This window comes from Anabrus simplex, chromosome 2 (assembly GCF_040414725.1).
Source record: "Anabrus simplex isolate iqAnaSimp1 chromosome 2, ASM4041472v1, whole genome shotgun sequence".
In the NCBI taxonomy this organism is placed as follows: Eukaryota; Metazoa; Arthropoda; class Insecta; order Orthoptera; family Tettigoniidae; genus Anabrus; species Anabrus simplex.
In genome coordinates, this window is record NC_090266.1 from 337,196,249 (window position 1) to 337,219,946 (window position 23,698).

A 23,698-nucleotide genomic window follows, 5' to 3' on the forward strand; every position below is an offset into this window, starting at 1 on the left:
AACGTACAGTATTAGATGTACTAACGATGTTTGAAGACGAATTACAGAAACATAATAATCGAGGATCACCCATACCTCCAATGATACAGTTGCTAATTTCGTTAAGATTTTTTTTTTTTTTTGCTATTTGCTTTACGTCACATCGATACAGATAAGTCTTATGGCGACGATGGGATAGGAAAGACCAAGGAATGGGTAAGAAGCGGCCGTGGCCTTAATAAAGGTACAGCCCTCCAGCATTTGCCTGGTTTGAAAACGGGAAACCACGGGAAACAATCTTCAGGGCTGCCGACAGTGGGGTTCGAACCTACTATGTCCCGGATGCAAGCTCACAGCCGCGCGCCCCTAACCGCACGGACAAATCGCCCGGTCGTTAAGATATTATGCTACAGGTAAGAGTAAAATTATGGTTACTATAGCGCACAGTTTTTGCACTTTCTACTCATCGTGTTATCTAATTAGGTTAAGGGATGATCAGTACAGATTAATGCATTCTTATGGTAAATACAATAGCCTTTCACACTTCCATGGTTTTCAGGTAAATTCCAAATTGATTCCGCTGATTTACGAGGAGTAAGCCAGCCCTCAGTATGTAGAATAATCAGAAGAATGTCGATCCTGACTGCCCGACAGAGACCACAGTTTGTTTCGTTCCCAAATGAAGCTGAATGTCGAAATAATGCGCGACGTGTTTATGAAAGATCCCGTTTCCCTGGAGTGGTTGTAGCTACTGATTGCGCCTATGTACCAATAATAAGTCCAGGGGGCAACCATGCTGAGGTTTTCCGTTATAGGAAAGGCAATTTTAGTTTCAATTGTCAGGGCATAGTCAACCACGAGATGAAGTTTATTGATTTCGATTTCAACTATAGGCTATCTTTCTTTTCTTCTCTTTCACTAGTTCTAGTAACACCTCCCTTGCCTAGTTGTTGAAGGCTGGCAATTTTTTCTTTCCATCTATCGTCGAGAAATAAAAATTAACTGTATTAACTGGATTGGATTGAGTTTAGAGTCTATAACGCGATCTATAACGCAGGAAACAGCTGAATTTCTTCTTCTTCTGCCCCTTTATTAAGAAAAAACATTGAGTGATGGGAGATGCTACAGTGCTCTTCAATTGTTTTCATTGCCAACTTCATATCTAATTCTTCACCTCGTAACTTAGCAAAGTCTACTTACGCCAGAGTCTACTTTGTAAAAGTTGCGTCTATGAAACAGACTTCCACGAAACTCAACTAAGTGAACTTACGTAAGTCGAAGTCAAAGTCTCGTTCATGAATACGACCCTTAGGTAACTTAGATGGCGACTTTACGTCCAAGTCGCCGATGTTCCGTACTAACTGCGGAAGTAGATCGTTTACTCTTGGTTGGTGGACGCCACCGCTAGACTTGTGTAGCCTAGGCTACAACTTGTTTTTCCCCTGTCATAAATTCTCCCACTCTCGTTAACTGGTTACAAGTTAATAGACAGTTAGCTCGCAACGTGTATACTTCGTTTTTGTTTTATTATTTATCGGTTAACAAAAAAATAGAAGTATACAAGTTATAAATTAAGAATTTTTTATTTATATTGTGTTTTATGCATATCGATATGTGATCACAGATTTGTACCCTCTAAGGGAATTTCAGTTCAGAAAGTGGCATGCCTTAACATTCGTTTATCTCTCTGCGTTTGTCAAAGAGTCTCCTCGCGCTTATCTTTGATTTGTTTGATGGTCGTATTACCGCTGAATTCTATGTTTGGGTTACGATTGGCTTTTGGACGTATTGTTTCGTTACATGGGTGGCGCTTAGATCTGGTTAGCTGTCATTCTAGGCTACATGTGTACCATAAAGCGTTGTTACAGGTACACATCGACAAATGTTGCAAGATGTATGTGAATCAACCCCATCGAAGTTACCAGCCAGTTATGCCTTTGTATAATCAAAACTATGATTTTTTTCTGGTGCTAGATTTTGAGGCAACTTGTGAAGAGGGCCGCCAGATAATACCGCAGGTGTGTTTAATCTCCATTTCTCCGAGCTTGTTTCTGTAAGACAATGTATACTTGAATAATACTATGGTTAAAATCAAGAAAATTGTAGCCCTTTACCGAGATTATATGCGGAATAGCGTACGGAAGTGCATTTAACTTAATGCATGTTAGTCACTGTCGCTAGATAGTCGGTGTCACATGACTCTGTGTAAAATTCTTTCTTTGTGGGCGCAAAGTTATGTGGTGTATTTTACACTCTGAGTGGCAAGATTCGTCCGATTTGTAAATGTATGCCCTTGAACTTGTTTTGTGGTGGTAGCCCCTATCCATCCTCTGATTTATCGAATAAAATTCTGACCATATTTCCGTTCTCTTCTTGTTAGGTCGTAGAAGAGTCTTGAATGTGTAAACCTCGACAGGCCTAAGACTGCTTTCTGGTAGCAGTCTTTCACATTTTCGATCATGTCGTCTGTTTCAGAAAGATTAGGTCCATTCAGTAAGTTAGGATTGGTATAATCTTTATGCTGTAAAGAGTCGGTTGTTCTTTGTAGGGACAGTCTTATCTTAATTCTATATTTTTATGGCTTTTACTGCTGCTGCTGCTGCTGCTGCTGTTCTGCATTTCAGATGCAGTATGTAGCAGGTGCTTGTGGTCTGTAATGTGATACCGAGGTATCTGAATGCATTCACTCATTCAAACTGTTTTTTTTTTAAGTTATAGTTATCCTCCTTTTTTCAATGTAATTTTTTAAGATTTTCTCATTCGCCTGAAAATCCATTTTTGTCTGCCCACAGTGCCAAGGCATGGAGGGCAAGCTGGATGTTGTGTGTGTTCGTGGAGGTAAGGACCATATCATATGCATACATATATAATGTGGTCAACTTTATAGCCTGCTGTATTGTCTGATGTCTAATATAGCAGTGTTGAACGGGAGGGAGTTAATGTAATCTCCTTGTAGTACCCTGACCATCTGCATCAGGTCGTCTTTTGATGCAATGGAATCTTCGATGGAGTACTTGTAGGTCTGAATATTCTTTACTCTATGAATAAACAGTGTAACTTTCCTCTTGGCACTTTTCAAGTCTTGTGTATGTCATCCAAAAGATTAACTGCATAAGTTCACTTCTTTCTCTCCAGAATCCAAAATGTTCCTCTGGGATCATATGGTCTATCTCTTTTGTCTAGTGCTCTTTGATCAGTCTTGTCAGAACTTACACAGGTTACTCTCTAAAGCAGTACGTCTTTGGGAACTGGGATCAGATATGTTCTCTTTTTCCTTGTGTTGTTTGAGTCATCAGTCCATAGACTGGTTTGATGCAGCCCTACATGCCAACCTTATCTTGTGCTGATTTTTCATTTCTACGTAACTACTGCATCCTACATCTGCTCTGATCTGCTTGTCATATTCATACATACACTTCCTTCAAAATCCAACTGAACAAGTCCTGGGTGCCTTAAGATGGCCTATCGTAGTACCTTCTTCTCGTCAGATTCAACCAAATCAATTTCCTCTCACCAATTTGATTCAGTATCTCTTCATTTGTGATTTGATCTGTCCATCTCACCTTCATCATTCTTCTATAACACCACATTTCAAAAGCCTCCATTCATCCTTCTTTCTGAGCTACTTATTGTCCACACAATGCCACGCTCCATATGAAAGTCTTCGAAAACACCTCCCTAATTCTTATATTAATGTTCAAAGTGAGTAATTTTTTTTTTTTTTTTTTTTTAGAGAAAGGCCTTCCTTGCTTGTGGTAGTCTGCATTTTATGTGCTCCTTACTTCTGCTATTGTTATTTTACTACCCAGTTAACAATATTCATCTACTTCCTTTAAGCCTTCATTTCCTAATTTAATATTTCCTGCATCACCCAACTTCATTCGCCTTCTGTCCATTAACTTACTTTTGTTTTGGACTTGTTTATTTTCATCTTTTACTCCTTTCCCAAGACTGTCCATAACATTCAGCATTTTATACAGATCTCCTGCAGAGTCAGATAAAATGATATCATTGGCAAATCTCAGGGTTTTGATTCCCTCTCCTTGGATTGTGATTCACTTTCCAAATTCCTCTTTGATTTCATTGAAAACTGCAGCCTTGCCTCACTCCTTTCTGGGTTGCTGCTCCTTTTTCAAAGCCCTCGATTCTTATCATTGCCGACCGATTTTTATATAGATTGTAGGTAATTTTTTGTTCTTCTTACCTGATCCCAGTCACTTTCAGAACCTTGAATACCTTGGTCCGATCAACGTTATTGAATGCCTTTTGAAGATCTAGGAATGCCATGTATGTGGACTTGTCGTTAATTCGATCCGCTAAGATTATATAAAGTCGGGATTACTTCACATATTCCTTCATTTTCTCTGAAGTCAAATTGATCTTCTCCCAACTCAGTTCAGCTTGTATTTCCATTCTTCTGTAAATACCGTATAATCTCGAGTATCACCCACACTGTTTTTTCTTATTTAAAATTTTGGGAAATTTATTTTTCCGAATGTCCATAGATCGGGCATCACCGCCGGCACGGCTTGGCAACAATGCTCTCTCCGCTCTCAGTATACCCTACTTCCGCGCTTGGCGTCAGTCTCGCGCACGTTCTCGGAGTATCAACATGAATTCCACAAAGTGTTTGCGATCTTTTACTGCGAGTGAGAACTGAAAGTATTTCGTGAAGCCCAAATTATTGGAAATCGTTCCACCGGAAGGAACGAGTCGTGTATTGGCGATCGGAGAACGAAGAAAAATGTACTATTAACATGTAGTGGTGATCGTAGAGCTTTTCGTGGACTGAGTGTACTGTATCCAGAAATTGAAAAAAAACTTTATAAATATGTGACAGTCATAATAATCAAACCAGTGGATAAGCCTAACATACAGCAGAACCCCAGAAAGCACCGCCTGTGAATACGGACATTCTCCATTCATATTGGATAAAAATAAGACAATGAACAAACGCAAGGTGTTACTCATTTTAATGAAGTGTTCCTAGTCATCATAATGGATTTTAACATGAACTGCATATTTTAACATGTACTATATATTTTAAAGTGTTTATGTACCTGTACTTTTAAAATAAGTTAATCCACACGAGTTTTAGGCCTAAAAGACACACCCACACTCATTTTAGATTGTACATATAGTCAGCTTTTACTTTGAAACATGCCCAATTTGAACGTTGGACACACTCCATTATTATGACTTTTCTACTAGGCAAGGCATATTAACTAACTTTGACTTACTTGAAGGTACTAATGTACAGCTGAGGATGACTGTATAAAAAGTCAAAACCGGTACTGTAAATAGAATCTTATATAAATAAAACTTGTATTGATAAGGTGGATCCTTTCTTATCTATAATATACGAGAACTATCAATACGGAAAATGAAACTAATAAATCAAGATACTCCGTCGCTAGCCGGTATAATGCACACTTTTCCTCCCCACTACTCACGACAATTTGCACTTGTAGAAATCCATTTCTAGTGAAAATATTAGTGTAAAACCTACCTGGCATTACATTTGATGTTCAAAATGTTGTCTCTCAGCTGTCAAACGCGCCTGACACCTCGTAAATAGGTTTGTAGACACTCGGCGAATCTCAGCCCGTGTGATGTTCGAAATAACTTGTGTAATGTTCTCTTGTAGTTCTTCTCTTGTGTGAGGGTTGTTCACATACACTTCTTCCTTCAGCATCCCCCACATCTCCCGTATTACCTCCATAGACCGATAGCAGTGTGTGCCATTGCATTATCTTTCATGAAGTAACCATTACTCCTTTCTTCTTCCGTCAGCTCTTGAAAGAATAGTCTGAGAATGAGGTCTATATATCGATCAGCATTTATTGTTTCACGGAAAAATATTGGCCCTATAATTCTGTGAGCACTTATTGCGCACCAAACTCCTATCTTTACATCATGAAGTGGATGGACATGCAGCTTGTGGGGATTTTCTGCACACGAGTAGCGATTATTTTGACTATATGCATATAGGCCGGTGAAAATCGACAGTAAATTAACAAAACGTGATGTATCTCTGATTTTCTAGTATGTTGTTTGGACACATTAGGGCTATGTATACCCAAGTTTGCAACTCTCAAAAAGTTGTGAAAAAATTTTTACACACGAAAAACCGCGAAGTTTTCGGACTTGTTTCATATTCTGTTCTATATCTCCTAATACATGCATTTTTCATTGAAGCTACTCTACATGTTTTTACGAGCATTGAATTTTTGACAAATTAAGCCCAACTGGAGCTCTGTAGGTCTTGGTTACCAAATTACGGCGCTTTGAAAATAGGCCAGTTTTCCAAAAATTGAAAATTTTAGTTTTAGACCTTCTTTGGATCTAAATTGAGTCGAAACCATTGATCCTACGAGTAGAACGTATATTATATAATTTGTAGGCAAGTTAATTAGCTTGAAATTAAGCACGGAGCGGGGACTGTAAGCCTCGTAGTTCTCTCAAAATCTCAAAATACCCGTATAAGGTAACATCGCATTTTTCCAGAAATGTTCCATAACCTTTCCTATCTTTTGTTTTTTGGTTTGGTAATGAAAATGAAGGCATGTAATCATTAAAAAACTGGCAAAATGTATTGTAATATAAACATAAGTGATCAAAAGTACAGTAACTTAATCAAATTAGACATAGTCAAACTCGTCGCCCTGGGCCGTCACTTTCATTGCTCTCCTCAATAGGTAGGTCTTCATCCCCTATAGGTAGGTACTCCAGTATTGGTGGATCGTCGGGGTTGTCTCAAGGCTCGCCATCGCCGTCCTCTTCAATGATAATAAGGGCAGCGTTCTGGCATGTTTCCCCAGAGCAGGTAGCACACATCACAGAACACCTGAGCCCCCCAGGCAAGTGCAGCCACTTCTGCACCCCTTCTTGCATTTGCAAGAGAGGAGTTTTAGGAGCTCTGGGGGGGAAGGTGCTTGCCAACTGGTAATGGGGATGAGTCCAGTCAAGGTCAATTCCCAACCCTAGTCGGTGACCTCTTTCTCCACCCCCAATCACTTTTGCACCTGGTGGTATGCGCGGTAGTAGTGATACAATGCAGCCCCTGTGGTTGGGGGCAAACGGGCCAGATTCGCTTTGGCGTTGGCTGCTGTCTTCACAAAAGTACAGAAGCGTACATCGTTGAGGGTGTCTGTCATTTCGTCTCCTCCATATAGGGCAACTAGGCACTTGTCACCGGCTGCTGCGACTTGTTGGTGTGTGGCATCTGTCTGGAGGAAAACTCTTGCTTGGTCCATTAGGGCTTGATTTTGTCTGAAGTGGCCCCACATTTTCATCTTCCCCTGCCAGAAGCGGGCAGAGGTGGTGCCGCACCCAGTAAATGCGTGTATGAAAAGTTCAAATCCAGGTGGTAGCTACACTTCCCTTGGTTGAATGAGCTGATGGAGAATTGGACGCAACCCATCTCACATCTGCCACTCTTCTGGAAGTAAACGTTTGTTTGTTTTAGTGGATCCAAGACAGCAGAGGAGCACGAGCAAATCCACTTCCTTTCCAAAGATGATGACGTGGTCATTGGAGGTCCTTTTTTGCAGAGCAGTCACGACGATATCGCGGTCTGCATCTTTTGATATTTTTGTCTCAATCCCCTCAAGAGCAAAAGCAGAACAGAGATGCTCAATGGACGAACCTTGTTTTTGTCATTCGAAGTCTTTCTCTTGGGGGACTGTGATGATGGTTGATGCGTCAAACGCAATTTCCTCTGATGCTGTAGAATACCGTCGTGACCGCTCTACAAATTTGGTGCTCTTTTGGGCGCCATCCTCAGGATACCCGTCGAAGACTACACACACACATTTCTCCCCAAGTGGTTAAATATGTAGCTTATGTAGCTTGCTGTGATAGCCCGTACTGAATCAATCCGATGCCACACGACTTGGACAAGGTATCCTTCATCGACGAAGCAAATGTTTTTGCCTGCTCACCGACTTTCTCTGTGGCTTGAGTGAGGGCAGCATAAAAAGCTGATTTTGTGCCTTTACGCATCCCTTCGTCGGAAAATAGGGCCATTGGATATGGAGCTAGCTCGTATGTGAAGTGGGCCTTCAACTGTAGGTCTGACTGTTTCATGATACACATGTGCTGGAAGATGGTGAGTGGCTCGACATTGACTCTCATCTTGTGGATCTTGATAGAGGTGGTAGGCGTTGCCAAAGAGAGGACTTCTTCTTTCCTAGAGAAGCTAACATTCCCAAAAGTTTTTCCAATAATTTGGTTCACACCTTTCAGTCCTTCTTCTCGGGCAGTGTGGCAATTTATGTGGGGGGCCACCTACAGTGCCACTGCTGATGGATACGAGTTTATCTATTGATGGGAACGGTGGATGGTTATTGAACCAGGCTTTGTTTTTTCATGTCAGAGGTATCTCGTGCAATTTATTTTTGTGTGTTTTATTTAACATTTTATTTTTGTTCTAAAAGTCCGTCAAGAAAAAAAAAATTCACAAATAAATTGAACACAGTCTTACATATTGAAATACGAGCTACTCACAGGAGAAACAAAAACTCTACTGTGAGCTCGGAGATAAGAAACCGGATAGTGTGGCGTGAAAGAGGGGGGTGAAGACAAAGAGTCCTTGAGCTGGCCTCTACGATGCAAGAGAGGGTTGGAAAAGGGGAACCAAGGAGCACCTGCCTATGCACAACAAAGAACCGCTACAATCCTGAAGGGCAAAGGCGCTTGCCACTCTACCATTTTTTTGCACGTGTTAGCTTGTTAACTAATAATATTGGTACCTACCTACAATTTATTCAACTTACATACCTCCTATATGATCATAACATGTTTTGCATGTTTAAATCTCACTTCATGCAACAAAAAAGAGGTGAGGTACATTTCTGGAAAAATGCGATTTTATCTTTTATGGGTTTTTCGAGATTTTGAGAGAACTACGAGGCTTAAAGACCCCGCTCTGCGCTTAATTTAAAGCTAATTAAATTGCCTACAAATTCTACAAGTTCTACTTGTAGCATCAATGGTTTCGACACCATTTCAGTCCAAAGAAGGTCTAAAACTAAAATTTTCAATTTTTGGAAAAACTGGCCTATTTTCAAAGTGCTGTAATTTGGTAACGAATTGACCTACAGAGCTCTGGTTGGGCTTAATTTGTCACAAATTTAATGCTCTTAAAAACGTGTACAGTAGCTTTTGATGAAAAATGCACAGATTAGGGGATATAGAGCAGAATATGAAACAAGTCCTAATATTTTGCAGTTTTTCGTGTATAAACATTTTTCCATTACTTTTTGAGAGTTGCAAACTTGGGTATACATAGCCCTAATGGGTCCAAACAACATACTAAAAAAATCAGGGATACATCATGTTTTGCGATTTTAGTGATTTTTTGTGTGTCGATTTTGACTGACCTAATAGCCACTTAAGTGTAGCCATGTTTCATCACTAGAAAATAAAAGTTCTGGGTGAACATACCCATTGTGAACTGACAGAAGCAACCAGTTACAATACTAAACCCTAGAGAAACTGTCAGGTCCTCTTAAATATTGGGCTGGGGTGGGTTTGTACGGTTTTGCTTTTAACAGTTTTTTTTGTTTGCTTTGTACGGCGAGACGCGACAGAGATTTTGTTGGAATTCTTTCCAAGAGAGCTCCTATTTCGTCAAGCTTTTCCTCCGTTACAATGGTTCATCTCCTGTGTGATTTCTTGTTAAGAATGGGCCCTGTGGTGCAGAATTTCTTTTCTAATTTACTTATTGTACTCTTATGGGGAGGGAGGATGCCAGGAAATTTTCGAATGAATCAAAAGCGGCACTCTATAAGAAGAATGCTTCACAGAGCACAACACAATGAATACATGCTGTTCTACTGTATACATCACTTGTTAAACACACAATTACTTTAATATTCCTACAGGAATGACGCAATTTTAAAGCGAACGCATTGAACACGCTACCAATACCACAGATGTTTAAAACAATATATCCCACAGCAGATGAGTCGCCCGGCTGCGCTATTGCCTTCCGTTCATGTTCCCCTGACACGGAGCGAGCCCAAAAAAGAAAAAAAAGAAAAAAGACCCTGTGTATCATACATCTTGCACACTAAATGATATAACTTCACCGTGCTAGTTTCTCCTAAGGCTGTCCGTAATTCAGTGGGAATGTCATCAGTTCTAAGTGCCTTGTTCCTCTTTAGGTCTCTCAAAGCTGTGATGAATTCTGACCTCAAAATTGGGTCACCCATTTCAGTGTTCTCCCCAGAAATTTTCGTCAGCCAGGTGGCAGGAATGATTAGGCGGGCAGGGAATAATTTTGTACAAAAAGAACGTTATAAAATTTCAATTTATTCCTTTGAGGGCATTAACAATAATATCAGTCAGGTAAACATTAACTGCAGAACTTAACTATAGGGTTGATGCATAAGTTTGTGCGGTATTCGTTTGGGTTGGCAACAATGCAGCGTGAATGGATTGCTTATCGTTATTCCAATTTTTAAAAACTGTGTTTGGAATTTGTGTGTTGTAAAACGCACGTTTCCTTGATTGTGAACATATTATTTGTGTATATTTCAGACAAACAAATATGGAATGTCAAGTTGGGAAAAGTGAGCATTTCCGACAGATTTTACTCTGAGTTTAACCGAGGATCCAGTGCAGCAGGAGCTGCGAGAACAGTTTGTAAAGTGTAGGGAATGAAGCAATTGCTGAAAGAACAGCACAAAAATGGTTTTCCCGCTTTCGAGCAGGACGGTTTGACTTGTCTGATGATCCATGTTCTGGAAGACCTTCAGATTTTGACGAAAATCACTTGAATGAGTTGCTTCATGAGAATCTTCGTCAAACAATGCAGGAAATGGCACAAGTTTTTTAATATAAACTATTGTATGCAATTTGCATTTGATGGGTAAGGTACAGAAATTGGGTATATGAGTATCACATGTGCTAAGTGACAGTAACAAAAATCGAGTAAACATCTGTTCGTCATTGCTTGCCTGGCACTGGTTGGCTTGTGATAGGTAAGAAGCATTCCTTTCAAACATTGTCACCGGTGACGAGAAATGGTGTCTGTATGTCACACATGAAGAAGAGGAAAGAGTGGCTTAGCCCATCAAAAAAGCAACTCGCCGTGCCAAGGATAGTGCCCATCCACAGAAAATCATGTTCATGTGTTTGGTGGGACAAAGATGGCATTATTCACCATGAACTTTTTCAGAAAAACGTATCGATTACCTCTGTTGTGTATAGTGACCAGCTAAGACTGCTTGCCGTTGCTATTGACAACAAAAGACAGACAACAACCAGTCTTATTGCTCCATGATAACGCTCGTCTGCATGCAGCGCAATTGACCAAAGGTGTGATTGCTGAACTTGGCTGGGAACCTCTTCCTCATCCTCCATACAGTCCTGACCTTACCCCCTCATATTTCTATCTTTTTCGCTTTCTTTCTAACCGCATTCAGGGGCAAGTGTTTCCTGACGAAGCTTATCTTGACCAACGGCTAACAGATTTTTTCCAGTCAAAACCAAAACAGTTTTACAGGCGAGGCATTCAACTGCTAGCTGAATGTTGGCAGAAGGTCATAGAGAGTGGAGGTGAATACATCACTGAGTGATTGTGAGTTACAGTGTGTGACAGTGACAGTAAAAAAAAAAAAAAAATAAGAACCACACAAGCTTATGCATCGACCCAATATTTTAGTGTTATTATCACGAAGGCATAACACAGAGTATTCGGAAATTTAGTATTCAACTGATTGTTCATAATGGTATAACACCAGGGCTTACCACTCTGTTGCTGTGCAATACTAAACGGGTTTGTTATGTCATGTGGATTCGAATGCTCGCATGCGATTCCATGCTAATCCAGACGCCGTTCGCCCACGACATTACGTAAACATTCTAACTCCGATGTAATTCTTGCAATTATGGCGACAATAATGGACATTTATAATTTAATTAAACAGTTTTACGGTATTTACATTTTAATTAGGAACATCAAATGATTCAAATATGTATTGGTATTATGTATTTACCACATATCTAGGTGTGTTAGCTGGGCAGCCTGTAAACACGGCAGGGTGGTTTGCCCATTAAAAAGGTCCTATGGAAAAGACTGCATTTCATCAGTATCAACAGCTTCTTCCTGTTACAGAACCATATCATCTAGGTCAGGGCCTCTCAAACGCCCAAAATCTCACGCGTGCAAATTGAGGCGCAAAGTTCCTGTGCACTGTGCATCTGTCCCATTCGGCTCGGCTTGGACCAATGCTTCGTCTCTGGGCAACTCGGCTAGGGCTCGGCTCAACTCAGCTCGGATTTGGAGTGCTACGGAGGAAGTGAGGAAGAGGGAGACAGGCACAGCGATCGAGACAGGCGTGGGGAAAGAGAGAGACAGTGCTATTGCTCCAAATCGAGGAGTGGGGGTCTGCACTCTGGTCAACCAAGCAAAGTCGTCTTTTGCACAGTGCACCAGGTGCATGCACTCTGAGAGGCCCTGATCTAGGTCTTTACCTTGATACAACTCTTGGATATGTTCCTGCCATTTTTCTGCCTTGCCCATCTGAGCTCTTAATATCCATACACCTAGATTTCCTTTCTCCAAAGGTTTCCTGCATTTTCCTGTAGTCAGCATCTATCTTTCTTGGACCATACATCTTTCAACATCCTTGCACTTCACTTTCAGGCATTCTTCCTTAGTTGTTCTGCACTTTCTGTTCACTTCATTCTTTTAATCACCTCTATTCTTTTCTCCCTTCGGAAAATTTTGCATTCTTGTACTTCTAGTGTGAGGTCTAGTATCTCCTGAATTATCCATTGATTCAGACTTGATCTTTCCTTTCTTCCTAACGTTTCTTCAGCAGCCCTAGAGACTTCAAGTAACATAGTTCGATGAAACTTGAATCATACATAGGAAGAACAGCTACAGTATGGTACGGTAGGGAACTGAAAGGAATATACAATGAGACGAACAGAAATGACACTTTTATACAAAGACAATAAATTACTTGTCTATTACTGCAACTCATGATGGTCCCTTGGACATCACAAAAGAAGGGACATGGTTCTAAAACGGGTGTGTGATCACCACGGACAGTGATGCATGTTCTGCAATGTCTTCCCATGCTGGCCAGAAGATTGGTAAGTTCTTGTGGTAGGGTGTTCCATTTCTCCACCAGTGCAGTTGACAACTGCTGGATGGTCGTTAGTGCATGTGGATGTGCTGCAATACGTCTGCCCAGCATGTTCCATCTGTGCTCGATGGGATTTAAGTCGAGGGAATGGGCAGACCAGTACATTCACCGAATATCCTTTCGTTCCAAGAGCTCCTCCACCTGCGCTGTTCAATGCGGTCGTGCATTGTCATCCATAAAAATGAAGTCGGGGCCGAATGCACCTGTGAAAAGACGCACATGTGCAAGAAGTATACTGTCACAATAACATTCACAGGTGAGTGTACCCAGTTCAAAGATTTGGAGGTTGGTATGCCCATGTAACGTTATGCTTCACCACACCATAACACTTGGACCACCAAAATGATCATGTTCGACAATGTTCCTGGGTGCATTACGTGTTCCCACCTCACGCCAGATGACGGTACATGTAGAATCACTGCTCAGACTGAATCTGCTCTCATCTGAGAAGAGTACTCGTCCCCACTGTTTGTCAGTCCAGACTTGATGCTCTTGGCATCATCACAAATGGTTGCGCCGATGTGCGGGTGTCGGCGGAACACAACGTAATGGTCATCAGGCAAACAGACCACCACCATGCAGCTGCTGTGCCACTGTGGAGCATGAGATGGGTGCCTTGCAGTCCTTAGATGTGGTTGCAATTGCACCCGCTGTTTGATGTGTCCCTCTTCTTGCCTTTTGCACAATGTAGCGGTCATCTGCTGCTGTAGCTGACCGTGGTTGACCCCTCCTCTCCTTCGGCCAGTAGTGCCTGTGGTATGGAATGCTCTCCATGCACGTGAAACAATGCTGTGAGCAATACCATACTCCTGTGCTATACTCATCATACTTAGTCCTTATTTCAGTTTCCTGATGATTCTTCCCTGTGTGAACGTCATTCAAATGTTGTCTCCGAGCCATGTTGTAATAACACCACCACCACAGTGTACCATTAACAGCTTGCCGATTGACTCAACACTGTCTTGTCTCGTTCCTTCAACTGCCTCTGTGGGGCCAGACCCCTTTGGCACTATAGTCGCGCTGACCTCACGCCAGGTTTCTATGCACGTGTGGGAGACATCTGGCAACATGTTACCGCACTTTCATTCATTTCCACTGAGTGGTTGATATGTTGCTTTATCTATCTCGTCCTTAAGTTTTGCACAGCTGTATATTTTAAAATTTCGTGTGGCTATTTCTAGCTGGGTGCAGCCCTTGTAAGGTAGACCCTCCAATGAGGGTGGGTGGCATCTGTCATGTATAGGCACCTGCGTGTTTTGGTGGAGGATAGTGCTGTGTGTGTGGTGTCTGAGTTGCAGGGATGTTGGGGACAGCACAAACACCCAGCCCCTGAGGGATTGGAATTAACCAGTGAAGATTAAAATTCCCTACCCGGCTGGGAATCGAACCCGGGACTCTCTGAACGGAAGGCCAGTACACTGACCATTCAGCCAATGACTCGGACAGCAGTATATATCACTGCCCATCTATTATCTGCAAGATGTAAAATAACGGTGTAGGTTTAAAATTTCTATAAGTTCTTTGATGAAGAATGTGAAGTGGTTGGCTATTGATCACAAGTACTTGTAGAAATCATAGAAAAATTGTTTGCACAATGAATTGCAACATGTTATAAGACAACATTCGTACATAATACCTTTTGAGAGTTTCAACAGTGACTCAAGAGTGAAAAGAAGCTCGATAAAACCTTTCAGTTATTGACTGGTGTTTTAAACAAAACCTATGCATCTGTAGGTGACACTGGGCATTTATGAGATAAGCGTTCATGACTGGATCTATGACTTCTTCAGTAAGGTACATCCCTCAAGGTTGTTTTCCATGTTTATTATGATCATGTCTATTCTGTAGTTATCTTTTACTTTTTCTGCCAATGAATTTAGAAAGGATAACACTCCTTCCAATCAGTCAGTACTGATCTAGATTTAGGGCAGTTGCCCAGGTGGCAGATTCCCTATCTGCTGTTTCCTAGAATTTTCTTAAATGATATCAATGAAATTGGAAATTTATTGAACATCTCCCTTGGTTAAGTTATTCCAATCCCTAACTTCCCTTCCTATAAACAAATATTTTCCCCAATTTGTCCTCTTCAATTCCACCTTTATCTTCATATTGTGATCTTTCCTACTTCTAAAGACACCACTCGAACTTATTCATCTACTAATGTCATTCCGCTGCATTCCTCCGCTGACATTTCGGAACATACCACTTATGATGATATAGATGTTGATTCCCATAGTAAACTTAGCACACTGGGGTGAAATGCTGGCAACCAGGAATGAGTTAGCTGGAAATTTATAATGTCCAATAACGGACCATTACGATTGGTATTGCATATCACTTAGTCGAGCAGCTAGTCTTCTTTCTCCCAAGTTTTCCCAGCCCAAACTTTGAAACATTTTTGTAATGCTACTCTTTTGTCAGAAATCGCCCAGAACAGTTCGGGCTGCTTTTCTTCGGATTTTTTCCAGTTCATGAATCAAGTACTCCTGGTAAAGGTCGCATACACTGAAACCATACACTAGTTGGGGTCTTTCCAGAGACTTAAATGCCCTTTCTATATCCTTACTACAAACGCTAAACACCCTCATAACCATGTGCAGAGATCTGTACCCTTTATTTACAATCCCATTTATCTGATTACCCCATTGAAGATCTTTCCTTATATTAACACCTAGATACTTACAGTGATTCCCAAAAGGAACTTTTACCTCATCAGCGCAGTAATTAAAACAGAGGACTTTTCCAATTTGTGAAACTCACAACCTGACTTAACCCCATTTCTTCTTCTTTTGCTACCGCTTTTTCCTACACCTGTGGGGTTGTAGGTGCAAACTGCGTCGAACATGTGGATTTGGCCCTGTTTTGCGGCCGAATGCCCTTTCTGACACCCTCCCTATATGGAGGGATGTAATCACTATTGCGTGTTTTTGGTGGTTGGTAGTGTGGTATGTTGTCTGAATATGATGATGAGAGTGTTGGGACGGACAAATACACCCAGTCCCCAAGCCAGAAGAATTAATCAGAAGAGATTAAAATCCCCGACCCGGCCGGGAATCGAACCCAAAATCCTCTGGACCGAAGGCCAGTACCTACGCTGACCATTCAGCAATGAATCGGATTTTAAACCACGTTTATCATAAGAGAGTTGCCTGCTGTCCATCTCGCAACATTATTGAGGACATTTTGCAGTTGCTCACAATCTTGTAACTTATCTATTACTCAATACAGAATAACATCATCCACAAATAGTCTTATCTCTGATTCCACTTCTTTACTCATATCATTTATACAGTATATAGAAAACCTAAAGGTCCAATAATACTGCATTGAGGAATTCCCCTCTTAATTATTACAGGGTCAGATAAAGCCTCGCCCACTCTAACGCTGAGACCTATTTTCTAGAAGTATAGCAACCCATTCAGTCACTATTTTGTCTAGTCCAGTTGCACTCATTTTTGCCAGTAGTCTCCCATGGTCTACCCTATCAAATGCTTTAGACAGGTCAATTGCGATACAGTCCATTTGACCTCATGAATTCAAGATATCTGCTATATCTTGCTGGAATCCTACAAGTTGAGCTTAAGTGGAATAACCTTTCCTAAACCCAAACTGCCTTCTATCGAACCATTTATTAATTTTGCAAACATGTCTAATATAATCAGAAAGAATGCCTTCCCAAAGCATACGTGCGATGCATGTCAAACTGGCTGGCCTGTAATTTTCAACTTCTTGTCTATCACCTTCTCCTTTATACACATGGGCTACTATAGCAACTCTCCATTCATTTGGTATAGCTCCTTCATGCAAACAATAATCAAATAAGTACTTCAGATATGGTACTATATCCCAACCCATTGTGCTTAGTATATTCCCAGAAATCTTATCAATTCCAGCTGATTTTCTAGTTTTCAACTTTTCTATCTTATTGTGAATGTCATTGTTATCATATGTAAATTTTAATACTTCTGTAACATTGGTCACCTCGTCTATCAGGACATCATCCTTGTAACCAACAATCTTTACATACTGCTGACTGAATACTTCTGCCTTTTGAAGATCCTCACATACACACTCCCCTTGTTCATTAATGATTCATGGAATGTCCTTCTTGGAACTTGTTTCTGCCTTAATGTATCTATATGTACCCTTCCATATTTCACTAAAATTTGTATGACTGCCAATTACGCTTGCCATCATGTTATCCTTAGCTGACTTCTTTAACTAGATTCAATGTCCTAGTAAGTTCCTTCAATTTCTACTTACTTCCACAGCCATTTCTAACTATTTCTTTCCAATCTGCACCTCTTCCTTAGTCTCTTTGTTCTCGATTAGAGTAAGGTGGGTCTTTACCATTCCTTACCACTTTTAAAGGTACAAACCTATTTTCACATTCCTCAACAATTGCTTTAAACCCATCCCAGAGTCTGTTTGCATTTTTATTTACCATTTTAAACTGATCATAGTTCCTTTTTAAAAACTCCCTCATACCTGCTTTATCAGCCATATGGTACTGCCTAATAGTCCTACTTTTAAGGCCTTCCTTTCTATCGCATTTATTTTTAACTAAGACAAAACAGCTTCATGATCACTAATACCTTCTGTTACTTCGGTTTCTCTATAGAGCTCATTTGGTTTTATCAGCACCACATCCAGGATATTTTTCCGTCTAGTTGGTTCAGTCACTTTCTGAATCAGGTGTCCTTTCCATATTAGTATATTTGCCATTTGTTGGTCATGCTTCCTGTCGTTCGCATTACCTTCCCTATTGACGTTTGGTAAATTCAGATCTCCCGCTACAATCTTATTTCTTTCCATGTCGTTTCCCACATACCTGATTATCTTATCGGTCTGTACACTCCAAAGACATCAAGTTGCCTATTATCTTTAGAAATGAGTCTTGCACGTAGAGTTTCATGTCTGAAATCTTTAACTTTTTCATAGCTTACAAATTCTATCTGAACCAGAATGAATACTGCGCCTCCCACCATTCCTATCCTATCTGTACGATACACACTCCAGTTGCAAGTGATAAATATCTTTATTGATATTGACCCGTATTGAAGATACTATAATTATGTAGGATGCTAAATAGTTTATTATGTCACCTATTCAATACATTAGAAATTTTAAACATTTAGGAATTTATCATTATTTCCATATGAGACCTGTTTCGCCCTTCTTTGAGGGCATCATCAGTCATAGTACTACCTCAAGGCATAAATCAGGTACCTGATTTGTAATTAAATTCTAAAAACTAAGATATAAGATTGACATATTACAGTGGGAAATTCAAGAGAAAAACAATGTTCAATGATGATATAGATCAGCCGTTGGCTGTAAATTATCAGCTGTGAAGGATAACAGTGTCAAAATGTTAGGGTATGTCCTACAAAGGATGACTTAACATATTAACATGGGATAGTTTAAGGGAAAGATAAGTGACTTGCACTAATAGGTAAGACCACAGGGTATTTGACAATTTCCAGCAGCAGTGGTCCATATGAAGCATTGATGTTATATTATCAGAAATGTTGTTAACTGTTACTAAAATTTCATTAAGAAACAGTGTTCATTGAGAAAACAATGTTCATTAATAAATGGAGTTTAAAGGGATTATATTAACTTATTTATAGACACAGTTGTTGGCAGCAATGCGTAAAACAGGGTATTTTAGCATTGTCCAGCAGTGGTGGTCTGAAGAATCATTGACGCTACTCTATTAGAAAATCTTGGGAAATTATAAAGTTTATATATATCTGTTTACATGGAAGCAGTTTGGGGAGAAAAAGGGTACACAGTGTCTGGCACCAATGTTCATAACAATTACTCCCATTGGTTGACGATCACAGTTTGACAGGGCAACTACACTGAAATATTTACGTTATTCTATTGAACAGTTGGGAAATTACAAGCTTATAATACGTATTTACAAGGGAGAAGTTTGGGTAGAAAGGATACAAAATGTCTGGCACCAGTGTGCATCACATTATTTCTGCCGTTGGTTGATGATTGCAGCATTAACAAGGCAACTACACAGTAATATGCAGTGTGGTTTGACCTCGGTTCATAATTATTGGAATGCTAGGAAAAATATTCCAACGTTTTTTCAAGATTGCCAAATGAGGTTCTATTAGGCAGTAGTCATACTGGAAGCTGTCTGGTTGAAATCCCGGGTTCGTGAATATAGCTCCATAAGCAACGGTGAATTTGGCTGGCATGGAAGGAAACTTGTTTGGGTGTCGTAATGTTTATGCATAAATTCAGTGTAGTCGAAACGAAAGGTCATTGAGTACACGGTGCATTGTGAATGGCAACAATGACGGCAGCTGTTTGTTGATAATTAGATTTTCAGGGAACATGTTGCGGGGTTAGAATCTTTCTCTTTTGAGTTTTGTTAACTTCTTGATATCTGTGAATCCTATGTGAAAAATAGCAGCGTGAGAATGTTGAGGAAGCGCTCCCAGTTTCTCACATACCCACTCCATAGTTTCATTTAAATCCCCAATCACCCACCAGTTAATGTCCCTCCTACACAGTATCCACCGATAACAATCTCCACTTGCTTAAACTTCACCCGTGTTGCATTTACCAGATCCCACACATCAACTATAGGGGCTGCCTGGCCGAGGCGGTAAAGGCGTGCTCGGTTCGCCCGGAAGGACGTGGGTTCGAATCCCCGCCAGGAAGTCGTAAAATTTAAGAAACGAGATTTCCACTTCCGGAGGTGCATATGGCCCTGAGGTTTACTCAGCCTACACCAAAAATGAGTACCAGGTTAATTCCTGGGAGCAAAGGTGGCCGGGCGTAGAACTAACCACTCTACCCCATCATGTGCTGAGGTTAACAATGGTGGAAGCCTTTACCTTCCACTCTTCCAAGGGCCTTCATGGCCTGTACGGAGGTGACTTTGCTTTGCTTACACATCAACTATGTTGGTACTTATACCAGCTTGCCTTAAGTTGTTGGTACCAATGTGAAACACTATCACCTTCTCCTTCCCCTCCTCCTTCTCTTCTATTTTTCTCAAGCTGACAGGTACATGCCCCAAAATGTGACAGCTTCATTAACAGAGTTCATTCCTAACTTAGACTTTATCTCCTCATTTTGAGTACCATCCTGACAATGTTTCCACCTGTTTGTACCAGCAACCATTCTCGCTACTTTCACATCTGTGACTTCTAAGATAACCAGAGTCCGCCCAGTTTTCACTTCCGCAGAGGAAAGCTGATCTGAAAACAGACAAGTGTAAAGATAGTTTCATTCTTTCTTACAGAATATTGAAACTGTGAGCTTACTGCATTAGCCCTGCTGCACCTGGATTGAATCTTGCTTACTTTAATATGATCCAGGGAGTATACACATCCTAAATACTTTAAATGATGGAGTTTGTTGTTTAAAGGGTCCTAACAGCTAGGTCATCAGTCCCTAATGGTACGAGGTGCAACAGAATGAAAATTAAAACTTAAAAATGTATCCACTAACTAGAATCTAAAATGAATGAATGACCCAAAAAAAAAAGATAAAACAAAATATATCAGTGGAACCAATTCACAATGCCTTAGTTACTGGGATAGTACTTATTATTTAAAAGAGTCCAAAATACAGGTCACCAGCCCCGCATAATAGTAATCATTGGTAAAGTAGAACCATGGTGTTCCTCCCGTAGTTGTACTAATCGCAGGCAACATAGGCCCATGGTATTTATTGCATGATGGTACTAATCACAGGTAATGTAGACCCATGGTACATCATCACACAATGGCACCACTAACAGGTAACACAAACCCATGGTGTTCCTCACATAGTGGGACCAATCATGGGTGCCGATATTCCCATGGTGTTCCTCACTTGGTGGAACTAATCACAGGTCACGTATACTCATGGGGTCGCTAACATAGTGGTACTAATCACAGCAATGCAGACCCACGGTGCATTACACACAAGGCAACACAATCCCATGGTGTTCCTCACATACTAATACTACTCTCTGGCAACGCAGACCAATGGTTTTCCTCAAATAGTGGTACTAATCATGGGCGTCAGCCAAACGCGGGGTGTTTGTCACACAGCAGTACTAACCGCAGGCAATGTAGACCCATGGTGTTGCACATAAAGTGGTACTAATCATAGGTTTTTTTGCTAGTGGCTTTATGTCGCACCGACGCAGAGAGGTCTTATGTCGACGATGGGATAGGAAAGGCCTAGGAGTTGGAAGTGGCTGTGACCTTAATTAAGGTACAGCCCCAACATTTGCCTGGTGTGAAAATGGGAAACTAAGGAAAACCATTTTCAAGACTGCCAGCAGTGGGATTTGAACCCACTATCTCCCGGATGCAAGCTCACAGCCACACACCCTTAACTGCATGGCCAACTCGCCCGGTACTAATGATAGGTAATGGAGACCATACTGAACACAGTGGAACGGACTAGTGGAGTACACATGACGACCTCTTTCACAAGCAACACTTAGACCCATAATATTCAGCACAGAATGCTCGCGAGGTTTGAACCCCACTGTTGGCAGCCCTGAAGGTGGTTTTCCGTAGTTTACCGGGAAAATGCTTGGGCTCTACCTTAATAAAGGCCAGGGTCGATTCCTTTTCACTTCTAGTCATTTCCTGTCTCATTGCTGCCATGAGATCTATGTTGGAGAGATGTAAAAAAAAAAATATCTGTAGTATGCATAAACCAACTTTGAGTTGGGGCAGTGTGATACGATTGGGGGAGGATAGGTTACCCAGGACAGTAATCGACTTGGTCATGGATGATAGGAGAAGTAGAGTGACACAAAGACGGTTATGGTTGACTCAGTTTCTAATGATTAAAGATAACACGTATGGAGCTAAAGCAGGCTACAGAGATAGTTACAAAATTTGTAACTAGCTATTCAATAGAGGAATGTGGAGATGTTTAGTAAATTCACAGTGGCATGCAGGCTGAATGCTGAAAGGCGTAACTGTCTATAAAGAACATGTATTTGTTATGTATTATTTTGTTGGAAATCAACCAGAGCAAATCGTACTGCTTTCCTTTCAAGTTTAAAAACTTCATGTTAATTCCGTATTGAACTGGGAATCTAATGGAAACAAGAAAGGTCCACCTCTTCAATACCATTCCTTTGGTTCATTTTCCAGTTCTGGTATCGAGTAACGCTGGTGTTGTTTCCTGTACACTGGAACCATACTCTAATTGGGATCTTACTAGAGACCTGTGTCCTCTCCTTTACATCTGTCCTACAACTCTTAACCCTGAGCTACTATAGTGTTGTTTTGGCTACACAATTACTATGGTGGGGTCCGGTCAGCCAGGACCCCATTTTCAGATGTTTGTGACAACAGTGTACATAGTTTTTAAAGACTGACTACAAACACTCTGTGCATATTTATGAACAGACAGCAAAAATAATACATTTTTTGAACCACCATGTAATTTCAAAACAAAATGTGAAAGATGTACATTTTTCAAAACAAGATCAACATTCTTCTTTATCTGCTCCGAACACAGAGAGGATTTGTAATGACAGTTAAACTGTACACAATTACTGGAGTAAATACACCAAACTTACAATAAATGAATAATAAGGACATCAATATACAATAGCGCAAAAAAATGGCAGGCATGTTTTAGACGCACTTGCAGTCCTGCTTTCTTCTGCACTGATATTTGTAAAATTTACTACTTTTGATTCACTGTCACCTTTTTCACTATCTGATTGTTGCAGATAGATTACAATGTCCTTGTCCGATAAGTGCCTGGACACGATTTCATATAAAACACAATGTTCACAAAATACTGTAATAAGTTGATGACTGCTGATAAATAAAATCATGAATAATAATATATAAATAAAATTACTCAAAAACTTAATAAAATTAATAAGCATAATTAACCGAAATGTCCGTAGTATGGGCGCCAGAGTTCACCAGAATGGATCCCTCGAATTTAGATAAGAGCATGATAAACTGTATATCCCAGGGCGTGTACATAATGCTGCGTACTGGTACATCTGCTGCAGGCCTTACCTAACCTCCTGAAAACGACTAATTAGGTAGGAACTGCACCTAGGTTCATCAATAACACTGATTCTAAAATAGCTAACTATATTCTTAACAAATTCCGTGCATGAGCACCTCATCAACATACAACATTATACATATAATACACACATAAAATATTGCTGGAAGACTCCATATTTACAACAACAACAAAATAATGAAAATCGTGGGAAAACGAAAGCGAGAACTAAGGTACCATTTGTAGATAGTCCGATGAACAATGTACATGTATGAAGATAAATACCCTTCACTGTCTCTATATCAATTCGACTTACCGATTCTCATAATCGGCAGTTATCACATCACACAGATACTGTACCTTGTACTATTGTGTTCACATATTTTAACACTTGTTGTAAAGATATATACACACGTCTGTCGATCCTCAACATAAATTATGGAAAGTCTGAGATAGCTTTCACCAGCATATAATGCTAGGCCACCACAAGTGCTACAATACTTAATGCGCAAGCACTCTCCACAATCAGTCACTTTCCACGA

At 40.5% G+C, this 23,698-nt stretch overlaps 1 protein-coding gene across 1 annotated transcript in view; it reads left to right on the forward strand.

Moving 5' to 3' along the window:
- The first annotated feature begins 1,723 nt into the window (after positions 1-1,723).
- The window catches only part of LOC136862808 (ERI1 exoribonuclease 3), a 208,644-nt gene continuing 186,669 nt past the window's right edge, over positions 1,724-23,698 (forward strand). Inside the window, exon 1 of the mRNA XM_067139068.2 lies at positions 1,724-1,997. Coding sequence (XP_066995169.1) covers positions 1,737-1,997 — 261 coding nt within the window. The 5' untranslated portion in view covers positions 1,724-1,736. The remainder of the gene's footprint in view (positions 1,998-23,698) is intronic.